We start from the raw sequence: 27,906 nt of genomic DNA, 5'->3' as shown, positions 1-27,906 counted from the left end.
TACTAAAGATAGGGAAGAGAATGAGAAGAAACTCAATAGTAAATATATGGAAAGATAAATTATAGTAAAAACAAAAGTTCAGAAACAAAAGCAAAACATAATTCTTCTTAAACAATTAATGAAATAGATAAATCTCTGCCAATACTAAGAAGGGAAAATAAAAGTAAAAAGAGACAAATAAAATACAAAAAGAAATACCTACATAGTGTTTTTAAGTTATGAAATAATGTCTTGAAGAGTATTAAGCAATAAACATTAAGATATGTATGATATAAGTTATAGTTATGGTGTAGTGCTCAAAAAATGTATCATTCTTGGGATCTTCTTTAAAGTTAATTAAGTTTCTCCAAAAAAAAAAAAAAAAAAAAAAAAAAAAAAAAACAAGTGAAATTAACTTCGAAATGCAATGGCTGAACAGCCCTTGACTACGAGGAATGTTTTTTCATACCATTTGTTGAACTCTTTAAAGTATAGAGTTAATCTTCTGTGTATAAAGTTAATTGAAAAATAGATCTTAGTAAAAAATAAGACTGGGAATAGGAGAGGGAGGAGGAAGAGTGGCTGGAAGGGTGGGGACAGTGGGAAGAATCACTGTTACTAAAGTTGTATTTATGAAATGCATGAAGTTTGCATTCCTTAAATAAAAGATTTCTTTGGGGAAAAAAAAGATGTGTTTGATATATACGAGGGTACCGCAACAAATTCATGACAGGGGCAGGCATGGGGCCTAGTGATTAAGATGCCCACATCCATACCACAGTGCCTGGGTTTCATACCCACCTCTGGCTCCTGACTCCAGCTTCCTGCTAATGTAGATCCTGGGGACAGCACCTATGGCTCCAGTGATTAGGCTCCTGCTTCCCATGGAGAGACCAAGATTGGGTTCCCAGCTCCTGGCTACACCCTGATCTTGCCCTAGTTGTTGAAAGCATTTGGGAAGTTAATCAGTAGATGGAAGTACATGTTCATGCTCTCTCTCACTCACTTTCTCTACTTCTCATAAATAAATACAAATTTTTGGAAGTTCATGGAATTAAAAGAAAATTTTATTTTAGAAATTTTGGGCTGGCGCCACAGCTCACTAGGCTAATCCTCCGCCTGCGGTGCCGGTACTCCAGGTTCTAGTCCTGGTTGGGGCGCCAGATTCTGTCCCGGTTGCTCCTCTTCTAGTCCAGCTCTCTGCTATGGCCCGGGAGTGCAGTGGAGGATGGCCCAAGTGCTTGGGCCCTGCACACGCATGGGAGACCAAGGAGAAGCACCTGGCTCCTGGCTTTGGATCAGCACAGCGCCGGCTGTAGCGGCCATTTGGGGGGTGAACCAACGTAAGGAAGACCTTTCTCTCTGTCTCTCTCTCTCACTAACTCTGCCTATCAAAAAAAAAAAAAAAAAAAAGAAAAAGAAAAAAAGAAAGAAAGAAATTTTGAAATCCATGCATAAGTTTTTCATAATATGCATTTTCCATGAACTTTGGAAGACCCCCTGCACATATAAATATGCACAACATTTAGTGCATGAAGCACAGTGTTGTATTGACCTACATGGGCAGAGTCATGTGTTGCTGATAAGAATTTAACAATCACAGACAGCCATTCTGGAGGGTGGAATGACGAGACACACTGAAATCCAGCATGTGGACATCAATCCTAATATCCACCAATCCCATCCCTGAGTTTACACCCTAGTGAAACTTTCTCACGTCCATACAGATGTCTACCACAGCACTGTTGGGATAATGGGGAGTTGAAGGCAACCAGGGTCTTCACTAGAGGACAGGTTTAGTAGAGAACAAGTGTATTATGGAATATGATGCAGTAGTGAGAAACTACAAACTACACACAAGAGGTACACAGAACAAAAACAGGCTTGAAAACTTCTGTTGAGTGAAAAGGTTAAGAAACAAAGAAGAAAATAACACATGCACGCCACTACATGAAATATTATGCAAGACTGCTTTAGCTGCAGTTCCCCTGAAGTCAATCAGCTTTTATCTTCCTGGCATTATAACAACAAGTGGTACTAAAATGGGAATTCCTCACCAGCTACATTTTGGAAGGAATTTCATCAAATCTAGATGTTCTCTTTCTTTCCTTCTATCTAGCAGTTTTCTCATTTCAATAAACAATGCTGGCATGACAGTTGATGTTGTGGCATAGCGGATTAAGCCACCATTTGTGACATTGGCATCCTATATTGGAGTGCTGTTTGAGGCCCAGCTGCTCTGCTTCTGATCCAGTTCCCTCCTAATATCCCTGGGAAAGCATCAGAGGATGGCCCAAGTACTTGGGCCCTGTCACCCATGTGGCAGACCCAGATGCAGTTTCCAGCTTCTGTTTCAGCCTGGCCCAGCTCAAGCCACTGCTGTCATTTAGCAGTGAACCAGCACATAGACAGACAGACAGACAGAGATCTCTGTCTCTCTATCTCTCACTCTGCCTTTCAAATAAATAGTTTTAAATATTTATTTTATTTATTTAAAAGACAGAGTTACAGAGAGAGGTAGAAACACACAGAGAGAAAGAATATCTTCCAACCACTGCTTCACTCCCCAAAAGGCCACAACAGCCAGAACTGAGCAGATCCGAAGCCAGGACCCAGGAGCTTCTCTTGGGTCTCTAACATGGGTGCAGGGACCCAAGGACTTGGGCCATCCTCAGCTGCTTTCCCAGGTGCATTAGCATGGAGCTGGATGGGAAGTGGAGCAGCTGGGACTCAAACCAGTGCCCAGATGAGATGCCAGTGCTGTAGGCCAAGGCTTTAACCTGCCACGCCACAGCATCAGCCCCAAAATAAATTTTTAAAAGAATCTTAGTATAATCCACAACAAAAAAATGAAGAAGTTAGTGTTTAAAAAAATGAACAAGTTGTCTATAAAATATAACATGTTCTAAATGTAATGTATTATTATTAATTAATTAATTTCAGAGACATACAGAGTCTTATCTGCTGGTTCACTTTATAAATGTCTGCATCAGCCAGGTTTGGGCAGGGGCTGAAGCCAGCAGCAAAGAACTCAATCCAAGTCTCCCACATGGGTGGCAAGAGCACATTTATTTCAGCAGTCACCACTGCCTGCCAGGGAGTGCATTGGCAGAAAGCTGGAATCGGGAGTCAGAGCCAGGAATCAAACTCAGGCACGCTGATGTGAGATGCAAGTGTCTTAACCGCTAGGCTAAATACCTGCTCTCTCAAAACGGAATTCTTACACTTCCCCCTTAAAAAATCTGTTTCACTCCCAGCTCCACCTCTTGGCTAATAGAAACCTCTATTTTTTCAAGGTAAGCTCCTTAGAATCATTCAGACGTCTGTCTTTTTCTCACATTGCACATATGATCAATTAGCAAATTCTGTGGGTCCTGTCTTCAAAATATCTAGAATCTGATCACTTCGCTCAGGCTGAGAACAGCAGTCTGCAGGAAGGAAGCTAAGTCAGTCTCAGATGTAGGCATCTGGCTAGAATGATCAGGGGCCAACCACACAAACTGAAAGCTCTACTTACTATTTGGAAAACTGAGGGAGGATCCTATGAAAAATCCTGATGGTGGCAGCTATATAGTTACTATGCCATGGGTAAGACAGGATCTAATGGCAAATAAAATAACACTATTTCTAGCTAAAACTCTCAATCATATCAGGGTTTTTTACCACCCACTTATCACTAGATACAGTGAATATACAGTATAAGGATAAGAAAACCATGACTCTCTATTACTGATGCAATTACCAATAGGTAAATCAGCAATTGATTTTTTTTTATAAAGCTACTATTTGCTTGCATTAATTAAACCTCTTTCCATATGATATACTAATTGCTAATGATTTCCTGAATAAGTAAACTTAAATAACAATATCAGGCAAATCCAGAAAAGCAAAAAGAAGGCAAGAGTTTATATTAAGTCTAACTTGGAAGGTCAATGAGATTTTACATGTTGCATTTACTTTGAAGATTCACATTTTCTTCATTTGTATGTACAGCAAAGAATCTAGAAACATGTCAACAAGTACTTCAGAAACACTTTAAGAAGTAAACATATTTTGGCCGGCGCCGCGGCTCACTAGGCTAATCCTCCGCCTAGCGGCGCCGGCACACCGGGTTCTAGTCCCGGTCGGGGCGCCGGATTCTGTCCCGGTTGCCCCTCTTCCAGGCCAGCCCTCTGCTGTGGCCAGGGAGTGCAGTGGAGGATGGCCCAGGTGCTTGGGCCCTGCACCCCATAGGAGACCAGGAGAAGCACCTGGCTCCTGGCTCCTGCCATCGGATCAGCGCGGTGCGCCGGCCGCAGCGCGCTGGCCGCGGCGGCCATTGGAGGGTGAACCAACGGCAAAGGAAGACCTTTCTCTCTGTCTCTCTCTCTCACTGTCCACTCTGCCTGTCAAAAAAAATAAAAAAAAATAAAAAATAAAAAATAAAAAAAAAAGAAGTAAACATATTTTACTATATTACTTTGTCTTTAGTTCAGTGATACATCTAAATATCTTAAAAGTTTTGAAAGGGGGCCAGTGCTATGGCACAGCAAGTTAAAACCCCTGCCTGCAGTGCCAGCATCTGATACAGGTGCTGGTCTGAGTTCCAGCTGTTCTGCTTCTGATCCAGCTCCCTGCTAATGTGCCTAGGGAAGTAACAGAGGACAGCCCAAGTCCTTGGGCCCCTGCACCCACATGGGAGGCGTGGAAGAAGCTCCTGGCTCCTGGCTTTGGATCAGCTCAGTTCCAGCTGTTTCAGCCATTTGGGAAATGAACCAAAGGATGGAAGACCTCTCTCTCTCTCTCTGTCTCTACCCTGTCTTTCAAATAAATAAAATAAATCTTAAAAAAAGCTTTGAAAGTAATTAAGTTATTTATTCAAGTGGTAACATGGTTGCCTCAAAGTAGTAAAGGTACTCTTCCCATCTTCTATACCCATATAATGCACATAATGGTACTTGATTTCCTCCAACAATCTAGTCTACAGCTAAAATACAATTCACCAAGTTACTCATAATAAACCATGATGATTTTAAGAAAAAAATAAGAAATAGTATATGAAGGAGAAATAATGTGACCTGTGGAATGGAAAGACAGAGAGAAGGAACATGAGGGGAAAAAGGAAATAAAAAAATAGAAATGCCCAAAATATTCATTTGGGGACAGGCATGTGGGCTAGTGTTTAAGATACCCTGCATCCCATGAGTCTAATTCCTGGCTCCAGCTCCTGCCTCCTGCAGTGCAGATCCTGGGAGGCAGCAAGTGAAGATTATTGTCACTGGGTCTCTGCCACGAGGTGGGACACCTGGATTGAGTTCCTGGCTCCCAGCTTCAGGTCAGCCCAGTCCTGGCGATTACAAGCATTTGGGGAGTAAACCAGTGGTTGGGAGCTCTCTTTGCCTTTCTCTCTGTGTCTCTCAAATTAAAAATATCATTTAACATGTTTCTTCCCAAAAATTTCTTTGCACCTTTGCAATGAAAGTGAAATTTCTGTTGCAAAAATATTCCTTAAAATGTGTTTTCACAATCAGTTTGAGAAGAGCATACTAGTTGTATTTTAGAAACCATTGATTTCACAGAGATTTTCGCTCATGAACATAAGGCGGCAAAACTGCAAGTCAACAGCCCTTGACGCTACAAAAGCTTTGCTTAGTCCCAGGTGTATACTTTCATTAGGCACGCTCCTCTTCAGAAATCACTTAAAAGGCATCCTGATACTATTAGTACTTCAAGCTAATTCATAAAGGTCAATTGCTCACATCCCATTGTACCTGTGAAAACCTAAAAGGGATAGACAATGAACATTGGCAATAATTGCATTAATTTTCCAAGTAGAACTCATTTTAACCTACATTAATTCAGAGAAGCCATATTACTACATTTAAGGAAGGTGGAAAATCAGAATTAAAGGAGTAACAAAGAGATAGCCTAACCAACAAGAAGCTGGGATCAAAGATCCCAGGAGCATGTGAACTGGGGATTTCTAAGGCATAGCCTGGATTTACCAACTCAAAACTTTAATTGATTGTCACTGTCTACATGACACTGTTCTGGGTGCTGGCGGAGGGGTGACACACAAGAAAAATGTCACCAGTATTCAAGAAACTCAAATCTAGTGGATTTAAAGTTTGACCAGAAAAAAAAAAAAAATCCTTGCTCATTCAGTCCTAATCTCTCCTTACTGAAGGGATTACAGAATAACTGATCTGAGATAAAAATTTTGAATAAAGACAAAGTAAGTATGAAAAGAAGTCAATGAAAATAGCACTGTAGTATCTCAAAACCTGTGTGTCTTATTCAGGGTGTGAGCCCTCACAGAAAATGCTCAGAAATTGAGTACCCACATGAAGACTTATGCCTCTGACAGAACCTTGCTGAAAAGACAAGTCAACCCTGCTTAAAATCCTCCCATGGCCAGGCAAGTATCTGTGTGAGACAAGAAAGCAGGGTGGAAAGATAGACTCCAAGCCTCGAGAGTTGATTAAATCAGACGCAATTGTAGGGATGGGTACTATAACTTCCTTATTCTTTGACTTGTTACAATGAGCATAAATTGCTTTTGTAATTTAATAGAACACTATGGTATGTGTGAATTAAATGAGATAGTATACAAGGGAATTTTAACACCTGGAATTAAAAGACAAATTGGGAGCAGGGGGTAGTCAAGATACCACTTGGAATACCCACAACCCACATCAGAGTCCCTGGGCTCAAGTCCATGCTCCACTTCTGATTCCAGCTTCCTGCTATAGCTCCCTGACATGCAGCAGGTTCTGGCTCAAGTACTTGGATACCTACAACTCATGTGAGAGATCCGGAAGGAATTCCAGGTTCCTGGCTTCAGCCTGGGCCAGCCCTAGCTGTTGCAGGCTTTTAGGGAGTGAACCTGCAGATGGAAGCTTCTCTGCCTCCCTCCTCCCCTTCTTCTCTCTCTCTCTCTGTCTCTCTCTCTCTCTGCCTTTCAAATAAATAAAAAGTAAAATCTTTTAATTTAAGGAAAAAAAGGCAAAATAAGTGGGGGACAGGCATTTGACCTAACAGTTAAGATACTCAAACCTCCTATCAGAGTGCCTGGGGTTAATTCCCTGCTCCACTCCCAATTCTAGCTTTCTACTAATATATACTCAGAAAGGCAGGAAGTAGTAGCTCAGGTGCTTAGATCCCTGACACATACAGGGAGACCTGGCTTTAGCCTATCCCAGCCCTGACCATTGCAGACACTTGGCGAGCAGATCAGCAGATGAGAACTCTTCGTTTCTCTGCCTCTGAAGTAAATAATTTTTTTTAAAAGATAAGCATACTTTGGTGCAAAAAATGTTGAAATTCAATCATTGTTTTTCATAATATATCTGTTCTATGAACTTTTTGAAGACCCTTCATATACATGGATTCATATTTTTTTTGCAGCAAAATATACTGATCTTTTCATTCCATCCTCCGCGAACTTTTTACCTGCTCTCACAAGTATTACTCGCTATAGAAATCACTGATAATAAAAACTGAAAACCCTCTAGTTCTCCATTGGGAACCCCAGTGATAAGGGTGAGGATGCAGGCAGGAAAGATAGAAGTCCAAGGATAGGGTAACTGTGACTCTTCATGACGATGTCTTATAACACAATGAGATAGTTAACAGTATAATCTTGACTAGGTTGAGAATGGGTTAAACATGGTCCAAGGCATATGCAGCATGCTTTCTATTGACCTAAATTAGCAGTGAAGGCTTAGAAAGAATGAAAGCATATATGGAATGTCTTTAAATGACCAAATATTATAGGTTAGATCGCAACACCCAGAGACCATACTTTAGGTGACATTACAACAGACAAAATAGAGAACTTGGATATGAAACACCATCTGCTTCCTATTCACCTGGACAGGTGATTGTCAATGTATAAAAGCAATGTTGCAGCCGGCGCCGTGGCCCACTTGGCTAATCCTCCGCCTGCGGTGCCGGCACCCCGGGTTCTAGTCCCAGTCAGGGCGCCGGATTCTGTCCCAGTTGCTCCTCTTCTAGTCCAGCTCTCGGCTGTGGCCCAGGAAGGCAGTGGAGGATGGCCCAAGTGCTTGGGCCCTGCACCCGCATGGGAGACCAGGAGGAAGCACCTGGCTCCTGGCTTTGGATCAGCATAACACGCCGGCCACAGCGCGTTGCAGGGTGAACCAACGGAAAAAAGGGAGACCTTTCTCTCTCTCTAACTCTACAAAAAAAAAAAAAAAAAAAAAAGAGGCAATGTTGCTCCTCCCACTGACGTTTTCCTTGAATAATAGTTATTTTTCCCAAAAATGTAATTTGTGTTAATATGTAATATATTTGTCATTGTTATTTTAATTAAATATATAATTTTTAATAAAATGGTAAATATCAATATATAAATCCATACATACAACCATTGTAAAGGAATTCTGGGACCAAAGAGTTTGCAACCCTCTGATCTAGATTAACACCTATTTTTATACCTTTGCTTTTCACTTGGCAATGTACTTAGATGATAATGGTAAGAATAACAATATTGAGTACTTATTACTCATAAAGTCTGTGCCAAGTGCTTCGGGTGAATTGTTCTATTCAATTTCTGCACTTACACTATCATGTGGGTGGTAAACTGATGCAGGCAACTGGCAAAGCACACTCAGAAATATTCACTAGCTATGGGATCTTGAACAAGCTCCTGTGTCAGGGATGTTAGGAGACTGAAATAAGTTTATATTTGTAAAGAACTTAGAATGACACCTAGGTTGGCCGGTGCTGTGGCTCAATAGGCTAATCCTCCACCTTGCGGCACCAGCACACCGGGTTCTAGTCCCAGTCGGGGTGCCGGACTCTTTCCCGGTTGCCCCTCTTCCAGACCAGCTCTCTACTGTGGCCAGGGAGTGCAGTGGAGGATGGCCCAAGTGCTTGGGCCCTGCACCCCATGGGAGACCAGGAGAAGCACCTGGCTCCTGGCTTCGGATCAGCATGGTGCGCCGGCCGCAGCGCACCAGCCGTGGCGGCCATTGGAGAGTGAACCAACGGCAAAACAAAGGCCTTTGTCTCTCTCTCTATCCACTCTGCCTGAAAAAAAAAAAAAAAAAAAAAAAAGAATGACACCTAGGACACAATAAACACCACAGAAATGTTTGCCAGCCTTTTGATGGCATTTAACAATCTGAGATTGAATATTGTCACTCAGGACTGACCAGTGGACGCTTCAAGTTTTGGAAGACAGAGAGATGAAGAGAATCCAGCAAAGAGCCTGTGAGATTTCAGGAAAACTATGAGAGCCTGGCTTCTAAAATTTAGTCAATAAACTATTTCATGAAGAGGGCATGATGAACTACAATATCAAGTAGCAGGTCACAAATGAAAAGGTGGGGTTGTAGGCAGAGAGAGACAGGACGAGAGAGAGAGAGAGAGATTGATTCCATTATTTGGTTCATTCCCCACAACAGCAAAGGCTGGGCCAGGCAAAAGGGAGCCAGGAGCTTCTTCCAGGTCTCCCATGACGAGGCAGGAGCCCAAGCACTTTGGACCATCTTCCTGTGCTTTCTCACCTACATTAGCGGGGAGCTGAACTGGAAGTAGAGGAGCCAGGACTTAAACCGGTGCCCAGTTGGGGTTCAGGCATCACAAGCGGTGGCTTAACCTACTAGGCCACAAAGCCAGTAGTGCCTGTGTTGAGACACCTTGCTCTAGACCAAATATCGGAGGCAGATGATCTGAGGCAGACTAGCTCATCCAAACCAATGCATCCACACCAATTCTCGTAGAGCATGTCTAAGGGGCTCGAACAGACCTTGGCCTCACGAATTCCATTACAAATCTATTAAAATCAGCCCAGGGAAAGACACAGAGAAAACTGGAGGCTGGCCAAAGGGCAGGAACTACATGGAAAACAAATTGTGTGTGTACAAATGTTTAAGGGGCAAAATTACCAAAAGTAAGAACATAAAGACTTTTCCTTGAATTTAATAAAGTATAAAATGCAAATCCTCTCCTTTTGAATAGTAAATAACAGTGAAGTTCAAAAGTCAGCAGGTGTACTTAGCCCTGTCCACAACCAAAATATTTCTTTTTTATAAAGATTTATTTATTTTTATGATTATTTATTAGAAAGGTAGAGTTTCAGGGAGGAAAGGAGAGACAGAGAGAGAAGGTCTCTCATCTGCTGATTCACTCCCTAGATGGCTGAAATGGCCGGGTCTGGGACTAGACGAAGCCAGGAGCCAGGAGCTTCGTCTGTGTCACCCACATGGATGTGCAGGCCCAAGCACTTGGACCATCTTCTGCTGCTTTCTCAGGCCATTAGCAGGGAGCTGGGTCAGAAGTGGAGCAGCAAGATTCAAACAAGCCCTAATATGAGATGTCACTGCAGGTAGCAGCTTAACCCGCTATGCTACAATGCTATGCCCTCAAAATATTTCTTTAGATTTATTTAGCAGTAAGGTGATTTCATGTTTCAGCAAAAGGAAACTAATTAAAGTGAGTTTGGAAAAAACATTCTGGGAATTCAAGATAAATGTGTTGCTTTAAAAAATGAGAAGCTATGAATCTGCACATTAAGGAATTGATGCTTGTTTACCTCATCAATAATTCACAGACAGTGTCAACATTGTTTTGATCCATGATACAGTCCTGAGCCATGGAAATAAAGAAATTATCTGCATCCTGGCTTGCCAGACTTCCCTTTCACTCTCTTTCAGGATATCTTACCAATTAACAGCTTTCCTTTTCTTACAGCATTTCCAGAGAAAGTTTTTAAAAATGACTGCTTCCTACAAGGAAGGTAATCTAACTCTGGCATTTCTATTTCTAATTTAAAATCTGCTCTAGGAAATTTAGAACCCGTGCATATGGGGAGAGGATGGCCATGTCTTAATGAAAAATTAGATCTTCTGGCCTAAGTGCTTTATCAGCAGGCCTTCCTGGAATCCACTATGCTGTGTTATCAAAGGAAGTTTTACAGCAAGACCGTCTGTGTGCATGTTGTTCAAGGAGTGAATGCCTCCATGAAGCCTGACCCATGACCTGAGAAGAGTCACACGCACAGGGCTGACCATCAGCTCTCTCCCACGAGGCTCAGAGCAGCTGCTGCTTTACTAAAGCGGGAGGTCCTCAACCTCCCTTCTGCGGGCTGGGGGCTAGGATGGATAAAAGGAGCTCCTGAAAGGAGGAGTACTTTGAATATTTCTCTCGAAAACCCATCTCCACCAAGTGTGACAGTGTCCCTCACAGGCCTGTTACAGCAGGAGGGTACACATCTATTGAATGCATCATAAACTGAGAAAAGGCAACAAGTATTGGTATTCTAGGAAATGTAAAATCTATACAGAAACATATCTATACAGAAACAAACGTGTGTAAATGCTTACACATGTGTATCAATACACATATGTGTGTGTATATATATATAGGATAGATTACTTGATTGGGTGATGAATTCATTCAAAAAAATAAATCAAGATCTCAAAATATCCATCAGGAGGACAGTCAAGCAAATTATTTAATAGCTTACAGAATAGAGAAAAAGTAGGGGAAAATTGTAGCTGTGCCTACTATATGTCAGGTGTTTCACACTGTCGTATATAATTTTCCCCATCCGTTACCATTTTATGTAAGAAACATTATTCCCAACTTACAGAAGACTAAATGAACCTACCCATAAAAGGTAGGTTGCCATGGATCTCAAAGCTAGTAAAGGGCAAAGCTGAGACTCTCATATCCAGGTTGTTTAACTCCCTGCCCACTGTTTCTTCCCCTGCATCCCAGACTTTCTCCCCAAGATCTATATCTGGACTAGGTCAATAAACATTTTATAAACAAGAACTTATGTTAAACAAAAAGAAAATCATAGTAGATATATGGTAGATAAGTTTAATCATGTGAAATTATAGGTATACATATAGAAAATGTTAAGTAAAATGAGACAGAAAAGCTAGAATTCAAATCACCACTTGTTTTTCCTATGAAGTTGTTTAAGCATGTAATAAGTAAAATCACCAAAACATGCTCCTCAGGCATACTTGTTCCTTAGTAAAGGTTAAGAAGAGGCAATACATATAATAAATCCTATTTAAAGGATGAATGTGGCTGGATCAGCTTAAGAGAAATACCCTATCTTTCATAAAATCCCCAGCTCCCTCAAAGCCAAAGTGATCGGTGGTTTCTTTGCCATATCAAGGCATCGAATTTCTATAAGAAACTACAAAAAGAAAGTACAAAAAGGCTCACTAGGTTTGCATAGCCTGTACTCAAACCCATGAGGTAAGAATTGGGCAAGATGCCACTTCTATCTTGTCCCTTGATTTTTCCACTTTTATAAGGGACAGCTACTTACATATGCAAGAATACAGGAGTAGAATGAAATATTAGCAAAGGTTTTCTGAGATTGTTTTAAAATAGAAAATTCCTTATAAATATAATTTACACTGCTGTCAGTTTATGAAAAGCATTTCTTACGAGCAACAACAACAAAAACATGAAAGTGAAAGGTCCTTGCTTAAATGGTTTCCCTGAAAAACATTGTTTTAAAGTTACATAATAACACATTAAAAAATGTTCAGGATCACTAGCCATCAGGGAAATGCAAATCAAAACCACAATGAGGTTTCACCTCACCCCAGTTAGAATGGCTCTCATACAGAAATCAACTAACAACAGATGATGGCGAGGATGTGGGGGAAAAAAGACACTAATCCACTGTTGGTGGGAATGCAAACTGGTAAAGCCACTATGGAAGACAGTTTGGAGATTGCTCAGAAACCTGAATATAACCCTACCACATGACCCAGCCATCCCACTCCTTGGAATTTACCCAAAGGAAATTAAATTGGCAAATAAAAGAGCTGTCTGCACCTCAATGTTTATTGCAGCTCAATTCACAATAGCTAAGACATGGAATCAACCTAAATGCCCATCAACAGAAGACTGGATAAAGAAATTATGGGATATGTACTTTATAGAATACTATACGGCAGTAAAAAAAATGAAATCCAGACATTTGCTACAAAATGGAGGAATCTGGAAAACATCATGCTGAGTGAAATAAGCCAGTCCCAAAGGGACAAATATCCTATGTTCTCCCTGATCTGTGACAACTAACTGAGCACCTAAAAGGAAACCTGTTGAAGTGAAACGGATACCATGAGAAATAGTGTCTTGATCAGCCCTTGTCCTGTTAAGGAACAACTTACTATTTTATTCCTTTTAGTATTTTTTTTTGTTCTACTTAATAACATCGATTGACCTCTTTAATTAACACACATTCTTATGTGTTTTCCCTGATGACTAGTGATCCTGAACATTTTTCATGTGTTATTAAATAACTTTAAAACAATATTTTTTAGGGAAACCAGTTAATTAAAATATTCTTAGGTGTTTAAAATTAACTGAAAAGTGATCCCTGTTAAATATAAGAGTAGGAATAAGAGAGGGAAGAGATGTACAGTTTAGCATATGCTCACTCAGACTTACCCCTAATGGTAGAGCTAGAAATATTCCAGGGGATTCCAATTCAATCCCTTCAAGATAACATGTACCTATGCCATCTTACTTGTTAAAGTGATCAGTTTCAAGTTCATAATTGATCATAATGATAGGATTAAATGTCAAAGGGATTACATAAATAAGACCAGTGTCTGCAAATAATATTTGATAGAATTAAAAAGGAGAGAATGATCCAGCATGGTAAGCAGGATACACAGCAGACTCATAGAATGGCAAATGCCCTAAGCAGCACTCTGGCCTCAGAATCAGCCCTTAAGGCATTCGAATCTGGCTAAAAAGCCCATGAGAGTTTTGTAGGCATGGAAAGCCAATACACTGTGGCCAAAACAAATGACCTAAATGATAGGTCTCTGTGAGTGAGATCCCAGTGGAAAGAATGGGCCATCAAAGAAGGAAGTACCTTTCTCTAAAAGGAGGAGAGAACTTCCACTTTGATTATGGCCTTGTCTAAATATGATCGGAGTTGGTGAACTCAAGAGGCTTCCATAGCCTTGGCAGCTCACGACAAGAGTCTCAGGTGATTACTGACGTCATAAATAAGAGTGTCAATTGTTAAATCAACAATGGGAGTCACTGTGCACCTACTCCCCATGTAGGATCTCTGTCCTTAATGTGTTGTACTAAGCGAATTAATGGTAAAACTAGTACTCAAACAGTACTTTATACTTTGTGTGTCTGTGTGGGTGCAGTCTGTTGAAATCTTTACTTATACATACTAATACTATATATATATATATATATATATAGTATATATAGTACTATATATATACTTATATATACTTGATTTTCTGCATATAAAGATAATTGAAAATGAATCTTGATGAAGAATGGGATGGGAGAGGGAGTGGGAGATGGGATAGTTGTGGGTGGGAGGGAGGTTATGGGGGGAAAGTCACTATAATTCAAAAGTTGTACTTTCAAAATTTATATTTATAAAAGTTGAAAACAAAATAAAGTTATATAATAATAACTTCTATTGGTTCTCTTTTGCTTTCAAACTCTCATCTATATCCTCTCTTCTTAATTCTTACAAATTGACTACTAGTAATAAAATACACTGGTTCAAGAATATAGGAAAATATTTTAACTGTAATAGGATTAGTTCATAATTTTACTAAATTTGAGAACAGCAATTTGACTTATAACCTATCAAATCTTCCTAAAAACTACATAGAGAAAAAGGCAGCTAAAATGGCTTATCTCATTGGCTTAAGCTACATTGTCAAATTTTAATAATAACATATCTTGAGGTTTTTTTTTTAATACACCAGTCTATTTTTTAAGGATTATTTATTTGAAAGAACATATAAGAGGGGATGGGGGGAACAGGTAGATCTTCCATCTGCTGGTCCATTCCCCAAATGACTGCAACTACTGGGATGGACCAGGCTGAAGCCAGTAGCCAGGAATCCATCCAAGTTTCTCCATATTAGTGGCCAGGAGCCTCACTATTTGATCCATCTTCTGCTGCCTTACCGGGCACATTGGCAGGGAGCTGGATCAGAAGTGGAGCAACCAGAACTCAAACCATTACTTTTATATGGGATGCTGATGTCACAAGTGGTGGCTTACCCTGTTATGCCACAACAATCAATCCCCAGACTATTAAAAGCTTTGCATGTATTACCTCATTTAACCCTCACAACAATCCTAAAAAGTAATTGTGAGGATTGCTACTGTTATCTCCAAACTGCAGATGAGAAAACTAGAGCACAGAGAATTTTTCTAACTTTCCCAAGACGGTTCATCTAGTCAGTTGAGATGTAGAGCTGAACCACAGATGGTCTGGCTCTAGAGTCTGTAAGACGACCAAGCTATCACTGCTACCATTTGCTGCAGCCACTCAGTGGGCTACGACAGCCTAAAGCCAGGTGCACGGCCACCATTCCCAAACACAAATGCAAACTCACATCTCTCATCATTTTCACTGCTTCCCTGGTCCTCCCGAGTCTTCTGGCACACATTGCTAGCCTTCTTTTGATGTAGACCAAGACATTGGTGTCTCGTCCTGAAGAGGGAGATATAAAACATCAAAATTTATTTAAAGAGAGAGAGAGAGCTTTCAGTAGAGTAGCAAGAAAAAAAAATGCAGAGGCCATTTGCCTCACCCTTAAAGGGAAACCTTAGCAAGAACAGAATGCTCTTTGGCTTTTCCTTATTGCCAGAAGCACTGACAACACTGTTAATAGAATGAATACAGAATATAGTAAAAGTACTTAGACTTGCAAAGGTCAAATCATGTGACTAATTCATGCTTTTGAGTTTGGATATTGAATATTTTATAACAAATAAAATCATCTGCCACAAAGATCTGGGAAAATGAACATATCCACGTTGCATTTGGTTTATAAGCAAGAATTTCACATTCTTCAAATGTGCATGCTTTTGGTAAAGATGCAGAGGTGAATCTCAGGTTGCATCCCAATGAACTATTCTTTTTCATTCTTGACATCAAGTCTGGAGAAGCCTCATCTTGAACTTCTGTTTTATATTATTCTTTCTCTAACACTAGTGACATCATAATCATCTCCAGGTCCCCAAAGCAGTGGATTTTAGATGGCGATATAACACATTCCAGATATGACAACAGAGTATGCAACAAAATGAAAAAGCTATTCTAGTGTTAGAGAAAGCACTGACAAGCTAAATAGTTTTAACAATAGTCACTAGAATTGTCTTTTAAAAGTACATTAACAACTTCTTATCTTAATCCTTAATTATATGTCTTTTTGGATATGTTCTCAGACCAGTAAGAACATGCACATGCTTAATCCTCAATAAAATTACCATGTTTGTGAAAAGTATGACACACCTGTTTTAGATTAAGTACATGTATAATATGCAGCTATTAAAAGATGTTAAGACCAAACTCCTAACATTTCAAATTTTAAACAATGAGAACAAGATGTGTGCTGAAAATTTGCCAAGTACCTACAAATTATTTTAAAGATGTGATTATATTTTTGGATAGATTTAGGCAATAGGTTGAAAAGATTTAATTTAGAGAAGAGAAAAATTCTTAAGTTGTATTGTAGGCTATGACTTTTACATATTAATTTCCATTAGTTCATAAAATAGACATTTAATACATGTCTTCAAAACACACTGCATTATACTTTCTTTTTAAAGGTAAGATATTGAGAGTGATTAGAGATTAACTTAACATATGCACTCACTGCAGAATAAATATAAAAATCTGAGTGTTGATGAGTGTTGTGGACATAAACATGAGCATGCAGGTGGAAATGCAAAGATCTTGCTAGCAACTTAGTCATATGGACTACTGTGGTTTCTATACAAAATCCAAGTTTAACATTAAAATTTGATTTTATAATCTCAAATATGAAGGAAATATACATTCATATACTCCAAGTTGCAGGACAGAATCAGGAAGAGAGAAATTCTATCTTAAAAAGAAACAACCAGGTTTGGGTTGTGGCGCAGCACTGTGACACCATCATCCCACATTGAAGCACCAATTCAAGTCATGGCTACTCTGCTTACTTTCCAGTTCCCTGTTAATGTGCCTAGGAAAGCAACAGAAGATGGCCCAAGTGCTTGGACCCCTACCACCCACAGGGGAAACCCAATGGAATTCTGGGCTCCTGGTTCAGCCCTGGCTGTTCGGGTATTTGAGGAATGAACTAGTGGATAGACGATCTCTGATCTCTCTCTCTCTCTTTCTCCCTGCATCTTTCTCCCCACCCCACTTTTCAAATAAATAAGGCAATTTTTTTTTTCTTTTAAAACAAACACCAAATGTTGGTTGTTTCATGAAAATACCCTCACAAAATGATGAGTCAAATGGCTTACGGAATTTCAGAAATGATTTTATTGTCTTGTTTCTATACTATTGTCCCAAACATAACTAACAGTTTAGTGTCCTGAAGTGAAAGATCTCAGATCTTTAAACAGTTACTATAAATAAAAGGTACTAATTTTAATATAAAGAGACAACAAAAGAGGAACTCATGGCTCTTTTATTCTGGAAGCCAGTATCAATATTCCTTAAATAAGAACTACATACTGATACAATCACCAATAACTGTTACTTTTTTTTTTTTTTTTTTTTTTTTTTTTTTTTTACAGGCAGAGTGGACAGTGAGAGAGAGAGAGACAGAGAGAAAGGTCTTCCTTTGCCATTGGTTCACCCTCCAATGGCCGCCGCGGCCGGCACGCTGCGGCCGGCGCACCGCGCCGATCCGATGGCAGGAGCCAGGAGCCAGGTGCTTCTCCTGGTCTCCCATGGGGTGCAGGGCCCAAGCACTTGGGCCATCCTCCACTGCACTCCCGGGCCACAGCAAAGAGCTGGCCTGGAAGAGGGGCAACCGGGACAGAATCCAGCGCCCCGACCGGGACTAGAACCCAGTGTGCCGGCGCTGCTAGGCGGAGGATTAGCCTAGTGAGCCACGGCGCCGGCCCAACTGTTACATTCTTAATTGTCCTATTTTCAACCTATGCTGTAGAAGACCTATAAGATAAATCCTTTAATAACTCTATGATTAATCTAAGTCCTGTTTCCTAACTCGGATTTAAAGTTATAGGACAGAGATGCATCTGAGGAACAGAAAAATGTAAGAATTCTGCATAGAAGAAAGATCACCATTAAAAGGCAACTGCTGTTTGACTTCTTTGTTTAGGAATCTATGGGCAAGAAAAGGAATGTGAAGGTAAACAGTAATGAAGCTCTAAGTTAATTGTTACTAATGAAGTACTCTTTTAGGCAGGAAAAAAATGAATAAAGACAAAGAAAAGCAAAAGCCAGTAACAGTTCCCTTCTAGGAGCATCATATTTTGAACTGGACTGGAAATGTGCTCTGATTAATCATTTTACAATTCAGATCCTGCAGCGCATCATCTGGAGGAAACCTTACTATGTTGGGCTTCGTACTGAGATCCATGATGCTGTAGCTGTTGAGAACGCCGGTAACAGCCGTCTCCAGCCTTCAGGGCCTGTTTAAACAGTTTTTCTGCTTCAGCAATGGTTGTTGCTTCCTCTTCAGCCAAAAGAATATAAGCAGTTGCACACCTGTTCATTCAGATAATAGCCACCATCAATTACAAATCCAAGTGTGTAGTAATGGACCATAGGAGTTCATGCAGAAGGGCAGGGAGTTATGCCAAAACATGCAGAGGAGCCAACTGGTTCATGCACCCCTCTTTATAGTTGCTGACACAAAATAATGGTACAAAAGAAACATCTGTATTTTAGCTTGAGAGGTCAAATGTGTCGTATTAGGAACATGGGACTTAACAGTTGGACTCCACCCCTTATTAGTTATTACTCTGCCTCCCTGATGGAGAACAACATGGAATCTATTTGCTCACAACATGTTGTGAAGGTTCAGTAAGGTGATGTATGAAAAGTGCTCAGTACAGTGCCCAGCAGTTCAGTGCACTCAACAAATGTCAGCTAATGACCGTGACAACAGCAGGGCAGTTAAGTAGATGTCTCCTTCCGATGCTCAAAGCTCGAGGAACTATGCATAAGTTTACTTTTGTGTACACAGCACAGATTCTCTTAAATCGAAGGAGTTCTTCGCAGTAAGAAATCCATTAAATCAAGTTAGTTGCTGTAGAAAATAGTGCTTCTGCATCTCCTAACAGTTAGCACTGATTTCCTGCTTCACAGAACACTGGAAGGACCTCCAAGCAGTGCCATTGCTGAGGAGCTCAAAATCTGCTTCATCCAGAGAAGCAAAGGTAAATGTCATGCCTTCAACCAGCTGCCTTTTGTTGCTTAGGCTACATTAAGCACTGTACCAGGCACTTCACACATATCATCCCCTATAATCCTTTCAACAACCCTCTAAGACAGGAAGTCAGAAAGGATAAGAAGTTAATGAACCTGGGGAACTCTTGGAAATGTAAACCTTCCAAATCATATAAGGAACAACCCACTGCAAAGACAGGAAAGTGATAGGGAAATGGTGAGGCCACACAGCCTGCACAGTTCCTCATCTGCACCCATCCCCTTCATTTTCCTTCTCCATTGTCTCTCTGTGGCCATTTCCCTGCTTATCTCCATCAGACCACAAGAGATAAAGTATACAGAAAGTAAAACCAAATGTCATTTTTACTATCCACAAACTACAATAGCCAGAGAGGAAACGGAGGCTGAACTGAATGACTGATGGGAGGTTTGGAGTTACCAGTCAATCTTTGCCTTGAGGAGGGGTCAGGTAAGTTCTTTAGCCATTCCCTCTAATTGCAGGCAGGAACCATCAACAGGACTTTAAACAGAATGTGGTGAAGTAGGGAGGAAAAGGCCCACCCAAAAAAAGCTGTAAAACCAGTTACTTAGGAGGGCAGCATATATGACTTGGAAAGAACAATAATGACGCAGAAACTGTCCAGTGATTCACTGGAGAAAATAACTGGGATAGGCAGGCATCAGAAGACATTATTAAGGCTTCAGATGCCAATGTACAAATATGGTTCAAGGGTAATGAGGTGAGAATTGAGATTATAATATTGAGTGGTAGATACAACATCAGAGGACTTAGCTGTAAGACAGCAGTTGGTGGGCTGGGAATTCAAGGATGGTTGTGGCTAGCTTGCTTGCTTTGCTTATTCATATTTCAAATAGTATTCCTATGAGGAGAGGCAGAGTAGCACTACTAGCCAAGAAACATACATCTAGGTGGAAACTCATGAGGTTGGGGTAGAAACATGCTAAGAGCTTGTGAGTGAAGGAAAAACGAGAGAGCAATAGAAGTGCTAATGGTTGGGGAATACGGAACAGACTGCTCAGCTCAATGGAAGATAGAGATGATGCATCCTTGTCACAACACAATACACATACAGAAGCAAGAAGTGTGGTGATGGGGTGTCAACCATCCAGATAGCCACTACAAGTCTCATTGGTTAGAATGAGGGCACCCAACAGGTTCTTGACTTACTTTGGTAACAATTTTATCTCCCAGATGGTAGAGGAAGCAATTAGGGGAACTTCAACTCTGGACCTAATTCTGACCAAGAAGAAAAAAATAGTTGGTGAAATGAGAACTGATAGGAACATTCAGAAAGACTTACGATGTCATTCTGGATAATCAAAGAGGGGAAGGTGGACTTCAAAAAATTCAAAGAAAAGAGGTATGATTCAATGGTATGAGACTGAGAAGGAAAAACGGTGGAAGAGGGTTGAACAGCTTTCAAATGTCCAATAGTAACAACAACCACAAATGATCCTCCCAGGAGGAAAAGATGGGCAGCACTTAAGTAACTACTGTGGCCTCACAGAGATCTTTCCCTGGTCAGATTTTTAAACGACATGTTTAAAAAAAAAAAAAAAAAAGATGGAAAGAGAGTATGTAATGAGGGACTATAAGAGAGTGGAATGAATTTATAAGAATAATGTCAGGAGAGCTAAAACTTCAAATTAGCTGAGACTTGCAAAAAATAAATAAATAAAGACAAAACAAAACAAAAATACTAAAGACAACCATCTATTCCCTGTTTTTAAATAATATTTAGGACCCTATATCTGACTCCAGTTCTCCAAAACGTAAACAAATAAGCCAAATGGACAAACAACACAGCAACAACACCAAAACAAGGAAAGTTTTTTGTTAATAGCAGTAGATAATAAAGAGAAAGCAAAGCTCCTCTCTTACTCCCATTTTGTTCCTGGCTTCTCTATCAAGGAGACTGATTGTCAGATTGAAAAGGGGAGAAGAAATTAAACTCTGAAATGGGTAAAAAGATGTAAGATAGCAAATAACTGATTCATTCTAAATGAGTTACTATACTGGGATGGGCAAATCACAAGAAGCCAACTGATCTTGGTAGGCCATGGAATAGCTCTATGGATAGTTGAGGAATCACAAAGAATGGAGAAGTACTAGAAGATGAGATGACAAATGCAGTACAAATCTTCTAAAAAGGGAAGAAGGCAGACTTCCCAAACTACAGAACAATGATTTGGAAAGACTTTCTAATGGATTATTAACAGGATAGTCTCCAAGCACTTTAAAAAGAATGTAGTAACCACTAGAGGCCAGCTTAAATTCACCAGGAATAAATAAATCAGATTTGCTAGCTTAATTTACTCTAATAGAGTTATTATAAATTGAAGACCCATAGCTATACCTGGTTCTTAAGATCAAAAGGGAGAAATCTGGATTGAAACAAAGTATAGTTGGGTGGCTTAGTAATTGGCTGAACTACACCAAAGGGTGGTGATTCATGAAGACATGAACCTGGGGGGTTGGGGGGCAGAGTTTCTCTTTGTCATGTCACAGGGTTCTATTCCTAGCCCTGATATTTTTTTCAGAAACATGGATGACACACAGAAGGCAGGCATATTAAATTTGTAGATGATAAGAAATTGAAAAATAAACATGTTGTATGACAGAATCAGAAACCAAACAGATCAATAGGTTACAATGGCGGGATTTCCAACTCTCAAGAGAATTTTTTTTCTGTTTTCTTGCTAAGACCTCTGAAGAAGATTCTGTAACCTTCTTCAGACAAATCACAAAATAGTTTAACAATGACCACTTGGCAAGGAGAGTGTTGAGGTGATTCAAGCAACAGATGGGTGGTTGAGCTAAATGACCTTTAAGGTCTCTGCCAACCCTGAATTTTTATGACTTCAACCTCAAGAATTTCTCATTTTCTGAGATCTCCAGAAAAGATTTCCCAGCCTTTGTTGGTAACCCACAGAATGTTTTATAATACTAAGCACAGCATTTCTTCTTATCTTTGTCTTGGTCTTAAAAAAATTTTTTTAATGTTATTTTTCACCTTAAGTCTTTATTATATTCCCTCTAACAGCAGAAGTTCTGCTTGGAAAATGTGAAAGATGAGTATTCTGTATTTGGAAAAATTTCCCCATCGAATGTTTTAGGTACATGAAAAATTGTATTTATGTCCTCACAATATCCCTAGAATAGCTCTTGAAGGATTTAACTTAGCATCATAACAAAGTCAATGAATTGCTTTCTAAAATGACTAAAATCACCTCCACATGGCTGTCCTTCACTCCAACAACAACAAAAAAAGCAACATCACCCATAATCCTTATTATAAGCATCCCATCAATGGAAACAATATATTCAGCAAAGGATAATGTATCTTTTTCAACAACAAGATTTACCCTGACTTACTCATTTATCTCCAAGGCTTCATGTGCTGCAGAAATCCTAGCTTGAGGGTTTCTCTCTCTCCAGGCTTTCTGCATTACTATTTTTAAAAAGAGAGAGAAGGAGAAAAGCAAGTCAATCAGTACACATAATGAAGAAGACTCAACATGCAACAACAGTTAAATTAATGGCTTTCAGCTTGAGTTACAAAAGAGTATTTCATTACCAAGATGGTCAGCCCAAACCTGAAAACATCGCCCAAATACATTCTGTCTATTGCACTGTTCCGTTTCCACTAGCAAACGTTCTTTGTGCTCATGAAACAATAGATGTAAATCTAATGGACTAAAGAAATTAGGAAAAGGCACTCTAACAGAGATTGTGTTATATTTCTTGGGGTACATTGAGGTCATCTGTGTTAGAGAACACCTATTATTTTACATATTTTGAGATTATATCACAACTTATCTCTTTATTCTACTTAGGTATAACATAACTTCTATTGGTCATTTTCTTGAGCACTTATTTCAGGCTGTGGATATTAGAACACTTTTAAACCATTTTAGGAATTATATGAATTGGGTCACTAAAAATGTAGTAGCCTTTTGCTTAACATGTGTATGTGTTCCTACAATTTGCCTGCAAACTGAGTTTTCATACACGAGAGCATATTGTGAATATGAGTACATTGTGGGAAGTTCAATCTTGGGAATATTTATTATACAGTGCTATTTCATTATGGCCAAGTATACCATTAAAAAGAGTAACAGTATCCTTTTTTGTAAAATAAACTTGTATTTCCCAACCCAATTTCTTAAAAATAAGTACATATCCCTTTTTAAAGATTTTTCCACCTATTTACTTTGCATAAGTTTAATAATATAAGAAATAATCACTAGGATTATTTGTAACCCAACTAGTGTGAAATACCTGCTAACCAAATCTTTCTCTAAAAAGGAAAATACATAAGAATTCCAATAGCCAAGGTCATGCCCCCACTGGAGTCTAATGAACTTATAAGTAGGCATATAAATCACTAACACGTAATTCACTAAAATATATTCATTATTCATTTGGACTCAGTGAATCCCAATTTTTAATTAGAACATCAGCAATATAAAGTCTTTCTTTCCAACTATGAATTTAATTAGCTTCATATACAATACTTCTTCAAAATATGTGAATCTTTGATATATTCTTTAAAATCATGTTTTCAATTATAACAAAGGAATTCATTTGTACATTGATACTTCAATGTGATAAAGCTTTATTTAAGTGTCAGAATTCGAGTTCTACTAACCAATCAACAATATTTTAATTATTGGGATTTTTAAAGAATAGATATTCTAAATGCAGAAATCTTGATACTTAAAGCAAAAAAAATCTTCCCACCCAGCAATTATCAGAGGGATTTTCCATACTTGCATCCGCAGGACGTAGATGGTCCGAGTCACAGGTAAAGAATGTCTGGTGGTCCTGGGCAGAAAGATTCATGTCATAGTAGGTGAGAGGTTCTCGTCCTGTCACCCACGTATATCTGTAAAGGGAAAATAAATGGGGGGACTTTTGAGAGAGGAAAGCAACTCTTATAAAATATTAAGTTGCAGAGAAGTTGAAACATAAATGATTAGCTAAATACTAAAATAATTTTGCTAATAAATTGTAAAAAAAGCTTTCAAAAAATCACCCTATTCTCCCTTTAGGAGTCACATCAGGAAGAAAGAAGTAAAGGTTTTCCCCTATATTTTTGTCTTAAAGTTTTATTAGACCTTGCTAATGAAAACTTTTCCTAATTAGCATTATGAATAGATTTTTCCTAAAAAAATTACAATATTCTAAATTATCTGATAACTTTACTAAATTAAAATTCCGACATAATTTCTCTGTCATCTTGATAGCCAGGCTTCAAGTAAGCATCACAAAATTTTAATTATATAATATATACAAAATATTATATAGAAAAATTCTAAAAACTATACACTTTTGCACATTATCCCAATTCCTATGCTAAAATGTTTATAAAATAGAATAATCAAAACAGTTGGGGATAGCATCAAAATACGGAAGCACTAAATAGGCTGTTATGTGACCCCTAAGTGAACCAACATTTGCTGTTGCCTTTGCTCTCTGAACCAGATCCATTTGTTTCCCAAGCTGTCAAAATCCTTACCGATTATATTCAGCACCCCTAAATAAATTTAGTGGATTTCGCCATACTTTGCATTCTGCAACGAAGAGAAATATGAAAATGTTATACATAAGTTCAATGACACTATGAACTAATTAATTCAGTGAAACACCCTTCCTGGCTATTTGATAAGATAATTTTATTCTCTATCCTTCACATGGGAAGCCACATGGAAAAACTCTTGAGTAGTTAATCAGAAAATGTGGCTCAGACACCAGGACTTTGGAAAGTTTAACCTAATCTCTCCATGTCTGAGTTTCCTCATTTAGAAAATGAAGGTTTAGGCCAAAATCAGTTAGTTCACAATTTCTGTCATTATTTAAAGGTCTCCAACTAGATTCTATGAATTTACTTTTTAAGTTATAGGTAAAAGCTATAGATAAAAATAAAACTTTACTTTCTGCTCCTCTAAAATACATCTCCAATAATGTCATACATGACAAGCTAAATTTAAGCTCTAGAGTACAATATCAAAAGAGCCTGACTCTAATTAGGGTTTATGCTAATTTACAATTTTTGATAATTCACTAGAGTGCTTTTTCCTTCCAGAAGAGGAGTGACAAGAAATTTAATTACAATTACTAAAGACGGAAACGCTATGAAAATAAATTCATGAGACATTTTAACATCATTTACTCACAGACACATGTACTAATCATCATAGTAATATTAAATATTGTTTGTACTAATAGACTGTACTTTTTCATTGTTCAAAGACAACAAAAACTCAGAGCCACATAACTTTAACTTTAAAAAGTCAATCATTAACTTTAAGACTGTTTTATAATAAGGGTGTGACTAATAAACTACAGTTATTTTAAAACACCCTATGATTAAGACTTTCTACTGATTCAGTATATTAGATTTATTTGGATGAATAAGGTTTTATTAGAAAATAAAATAAGTTAGCAATTTCAAAACATTAATGTGTGTGTGAGAGACCAGCCAAAAACACACCCAACAACATATACACACAGAAACGAGCCATTATTGCAGAAATTCAAAGGACATTAAAAGGCCCTATGGGGATTCACTAGGATACTACCCTCAGTCCTGTACGTACATACATACAACGGACATTGATCTGAGCACCCCAAATCAATTACAATACAGTGTGATAATAGAGAAAACAGAGCACTATGACAACACTGTGTGTAAAGCGAATAAATATTTGTTAACACACTAAATGAAGGTTATACACACAATAGAAATACATGGTTTCATTTAAAGATGAATTTATTTTTCAATGAGGACAGAATTCTATTTAAAATTTCCACAGTATTTATAAATAGTTACCCTAGGTGTTTTGTTACTTAGCTTAACTTGCCATTTAGGAAATAATCTTCGTTCATTTAGCTGAGCATCTCTGAATTCTGTTCTTGAGACACTGAGATCCAATGGCTATCACGTCACACAGCACTAACTAGAGAACCATGCCCTCTTTAAACAATTATTTTCCTACAAACACAGAAGCCTTTGGAGGGGTCACTAGCACACTGACTTGAGATCATAGCTTGAAACACACTGAGGAGCCAAGCAATCAAGACCTCTTCCCATGTGGCTGGTATAACTCTTAGAGCTATGCTACTGTCAGCCCTTCCCTGGAGAATCTTTTCCAGGATCCAAAGCGCTTGTCTTAAAGCTTCATGATTGGGTCAGTGTTGCGGCACATTGGGTTAAGCCACCAACTGTAACACTGGAATCCCTTATCAGAATGCCACCCCCATGGGAGACCCAGATGGAGTCCCAGGCCTAGACCAACCCTGGCTGTTGTGGCCATTTGGAAAGTGAACTAGCAGATGAAAGATCTCTCTCTCTCTCTCTCTCTGCCTGTCAAATAAAATCTAAAAAAAAAAAAAAAGCTTTATGAATATTGTAAGGATTGTATTTAGCTTACAATAAACATGCACCGGATTTATGTACAAGGAGCTTCATGGTAGAACCATTTACAATAGAACAGGGACATTTTGGAGATATGCTCTTTTATTGAATGGCATCTGAAATATAATAAAAAGATTATGGCAAATATTTTTTCCAATAAATACATTATTATACTGCCTGGAAAGATAGCACTACTCAAACATCAATTGACAAATCATAAAGAAAACTGCCTTTAGTTATGATTGACACTTCATTATATATCAGATGAAATTCAAATTATTGCTAAACGAAAACAACTCCAAAGAAAAATGTGTATACTTAACCACTAAACAGTATCTAAATATGCTCTTTATTTAGGAAATACCACAATATAGCCAGCAGGGGGTGCAGTAAACATTGTGAAATATTGCTTCTATGGGTTCCATTAGCGAACAGAACTTAAAAAAAAAAAATCCTTGTTAACACTTGTGTCATAAATGTGTTCTGTGCTTAGTGTTTTCAACTATCCTGATATTAGAAACAGAGATCTAAGTAGTTGTTAACAGATGTAAAATGTTTTAAGTGAGAAAAAAACACATGCTGAAGTACATAAGAAATGCCTTCATTATTATATTCTGTGAGTGGAGGATGCAGTTGTACTTCTCCTCTAAGGAGTGAGCAATCTAGAGGTCAAAGTAAGAACACACATAAAAGTTTCACTTCAGTCACTGCCATCATCTTCTCTTCACTACAAAACTCAGTCTGGAATCACTCTTAGGAACACACCCCGTAAGTATGAGGCTGCTTGATGGCTTCATGATAGGGACAAAGAGTACAAATGCCAAACGTATCATACTATGAAGATTTCAATCAAGAAATTGAATTCACTCTCAAGAGAGGAAGAGTTTTTCCACCTGAGGCCCCATTTCTTATTTGTGCCTTTTAGGAATAAATTCCTTTTTTCAAATCAGATAAAAAATTTTACCTCCAAAAGTTAATTTCCTATTTTCCATTTACACAACAAGTTTAGTGCCCTTGGGAAGCATTGAAAGTTGACTGGAACTTCACCAAGGACTTGTTAACGTCATTAATAGTTTTAGTTCAAAATATGTTCTGATGGAACAAACATGTTCTTTTTCTTTTACATTTATTTATTTGAAAGTCAGAGATACAATGAGACCGAGAGAGTCAGAGAGAGAGAGAGAGATCTTTCATCCATTGGTTCACTCCCCAAATGGCTCTAATGATTGGGGCTGGGTCATGCTGAAGCCAGGAGCTTCATTGGGGTCTCCCATGTGGGTGCAGGGGCCCAAAGACTTGGGCCATCTC

General features: G+C 38.8%; 1 protein-coding gene across 17 annotated transcripts in view; it reads right to left on the bottom strand.

The window, feature by feature from the left end:
- The window catches only part of ST7 (suppression of tumorigenicity 7), a 297,160-nt gene that overhangs the window by 82,428 nt on the left and 186,826 nt on the right, over nt 1-27,906 (bottom strand). For 9 of the 17 annotated variants that reach the window (XR_016230708.1, XR_016230709.1, XR_016230711.1 and 6 more), the window contains 6 exon segments: nt 24,700-24,754; nt 23,951-24,066; nt 22,554-22,629; nt 20,346-20,414; nt 18,318-18,472; nt 15,354-15,451 (listed from right to left, as the gene is read on the bottom strand). Coding sequence is in view for 11 of the 17 variants with exons in the window: in XM_089327942.1 (XP_089184068.1) it covers nt 15,354-15,451; nt 18,318-18,472; nt 20,346-20,414; nt 22,554-22,629; nt 23,951-24,066; nt 24,700-24,754 (569 nt within the window). In the remaining 6 variants the exon portion in view is untranslated. 17 annotated transcript variants of the gene reach the window in all.

The sequence above is a fragment of the Oryctolagus cuniculus genome, chromosome 3 (assembly GCF_051225735.1).
Source record: "Oryctolagus cuniculus isolate XC-2025 breed Fujian yellow rabbit chromosome 3, ASM5122573v1, whole genome shotgun sequence".
Classification (NCBI taxonomy): Eukaryota; Metazoa; Chordata; class Mammalia; order Lagomorpha; family Leporidae; genus Oryctolagus; species Oryctolagus cuniculus.
Note: the sequence above shows the minus strand (reverse complement) of the source record. Positions and strands in the feature narration are given on the sequence as shown.